General features: G+C 47.5%; 1 protein-coding gene across 1 annotated transcript; it reads right to left on the reverse strand.

Annotated features, from left to right (window-relative positions):
* Positions 1-322: 322 nt before the first annotated feature.
* Positions 323-847, reverse strand: LOC109954231 (multiple C2 and transmembrane domain-containing protein 1-like; the record flags this gene model as incomplete). The annotated part of the gene is made up of 3 exons (XM_020589626.1): positions 775-847; positions 527-580; positions 323-439 (listed from the first exon to the last, which is right to left on the reverse strand). Coding segments are annotated over exons 1-3 (243 nt in total), but the record flags the coding sequence as incomplete, so codon positions are not given.
* Positions 848-853: the final 6 nt, after the last annotated feature.

Consider the following 853-nt stretch of genomic DNA (forward strand, 5'->3'; position numbering starts at 1 on the left):
GGTCAAACCCATTTTACAATAAATTAACACTGGAGAAGCCAGGGTGCCCAACGAGAGGCTTCTCATGAACGGAACTTTTAAAGGCCAATCACACAAAACCAGAGAAGAGCAGGAACGAGGGGTGTGAGGCTGAGACAGGACTGACTGACCAGGGAGTCACTGCTCTGCTCACTTTGTCTGTTAGTGACGTCTTCTTCTTGTGCGTCTCTGTCACTGTGTTGTTAGTCAGTGTGTTACAGCAGTGAGGTGACGCTCTACAAACAGAAACTCCTCTAAGAGACGCAGAAAAGCACAAAACACAGAAGCATTGAACTAACAGTACCACCCACTTCTTTATCCTCTCTCCGTACGATGCCACCTCGTCCAGGGTGCTCTGTACGCTGATGAACACGTCCTGGATGGCGTACAGTTTATCCATGAAGCCCCTGGGCTCTGAGTCCTGGCAGGAGAAATCAGTGTTTTCCCATTTAGCACAGGCTGCTGCCCGGTTTAGAGATGAATGTGCAGCTGTTTTATGACGAGCTACCTTTTCCTCCTTGTCCTCTTCTTCATCTTCCCATTCAAACATGGCCTCCACCGACTGCAGCAGAAGAAGGAGCCAATGATGTTTAACTGACACTGTTTGAAACATACATGTTGGATTTTTATCACATTTAAAGAGATTTGGAAGGTAAACGCCACAGACAGTAGGGACAACCAGCCGAGGACATCTTACAAAGTGCCTGAAAATAAGTTAAAACATTAGTGAAACATGCTCTGTCTTTATTTCCTCACCATCTCAGCTGTTTCCCTGCTCGAGGAGAAGTAGTTCCAGAGGAGCAGCAGCAGCAGCGCCAGTGGCAGCATGTACAGC

This window comes from Monopterus albus, unplaced genomic scaffold (genome assembly GCF_001952655.1).
Source record: "Monopterus albus unplaced genomic scaffold, M_albus_1.0 scaffold4692.1, whole genome shotgun sequence".
Classification (NCBI taxonomy): Eukaryota; Metazoa; Chordata; class Actinopteri; order Synbranchiformes; family Synbranchidae; genus Monopterus; species Monopterus albus.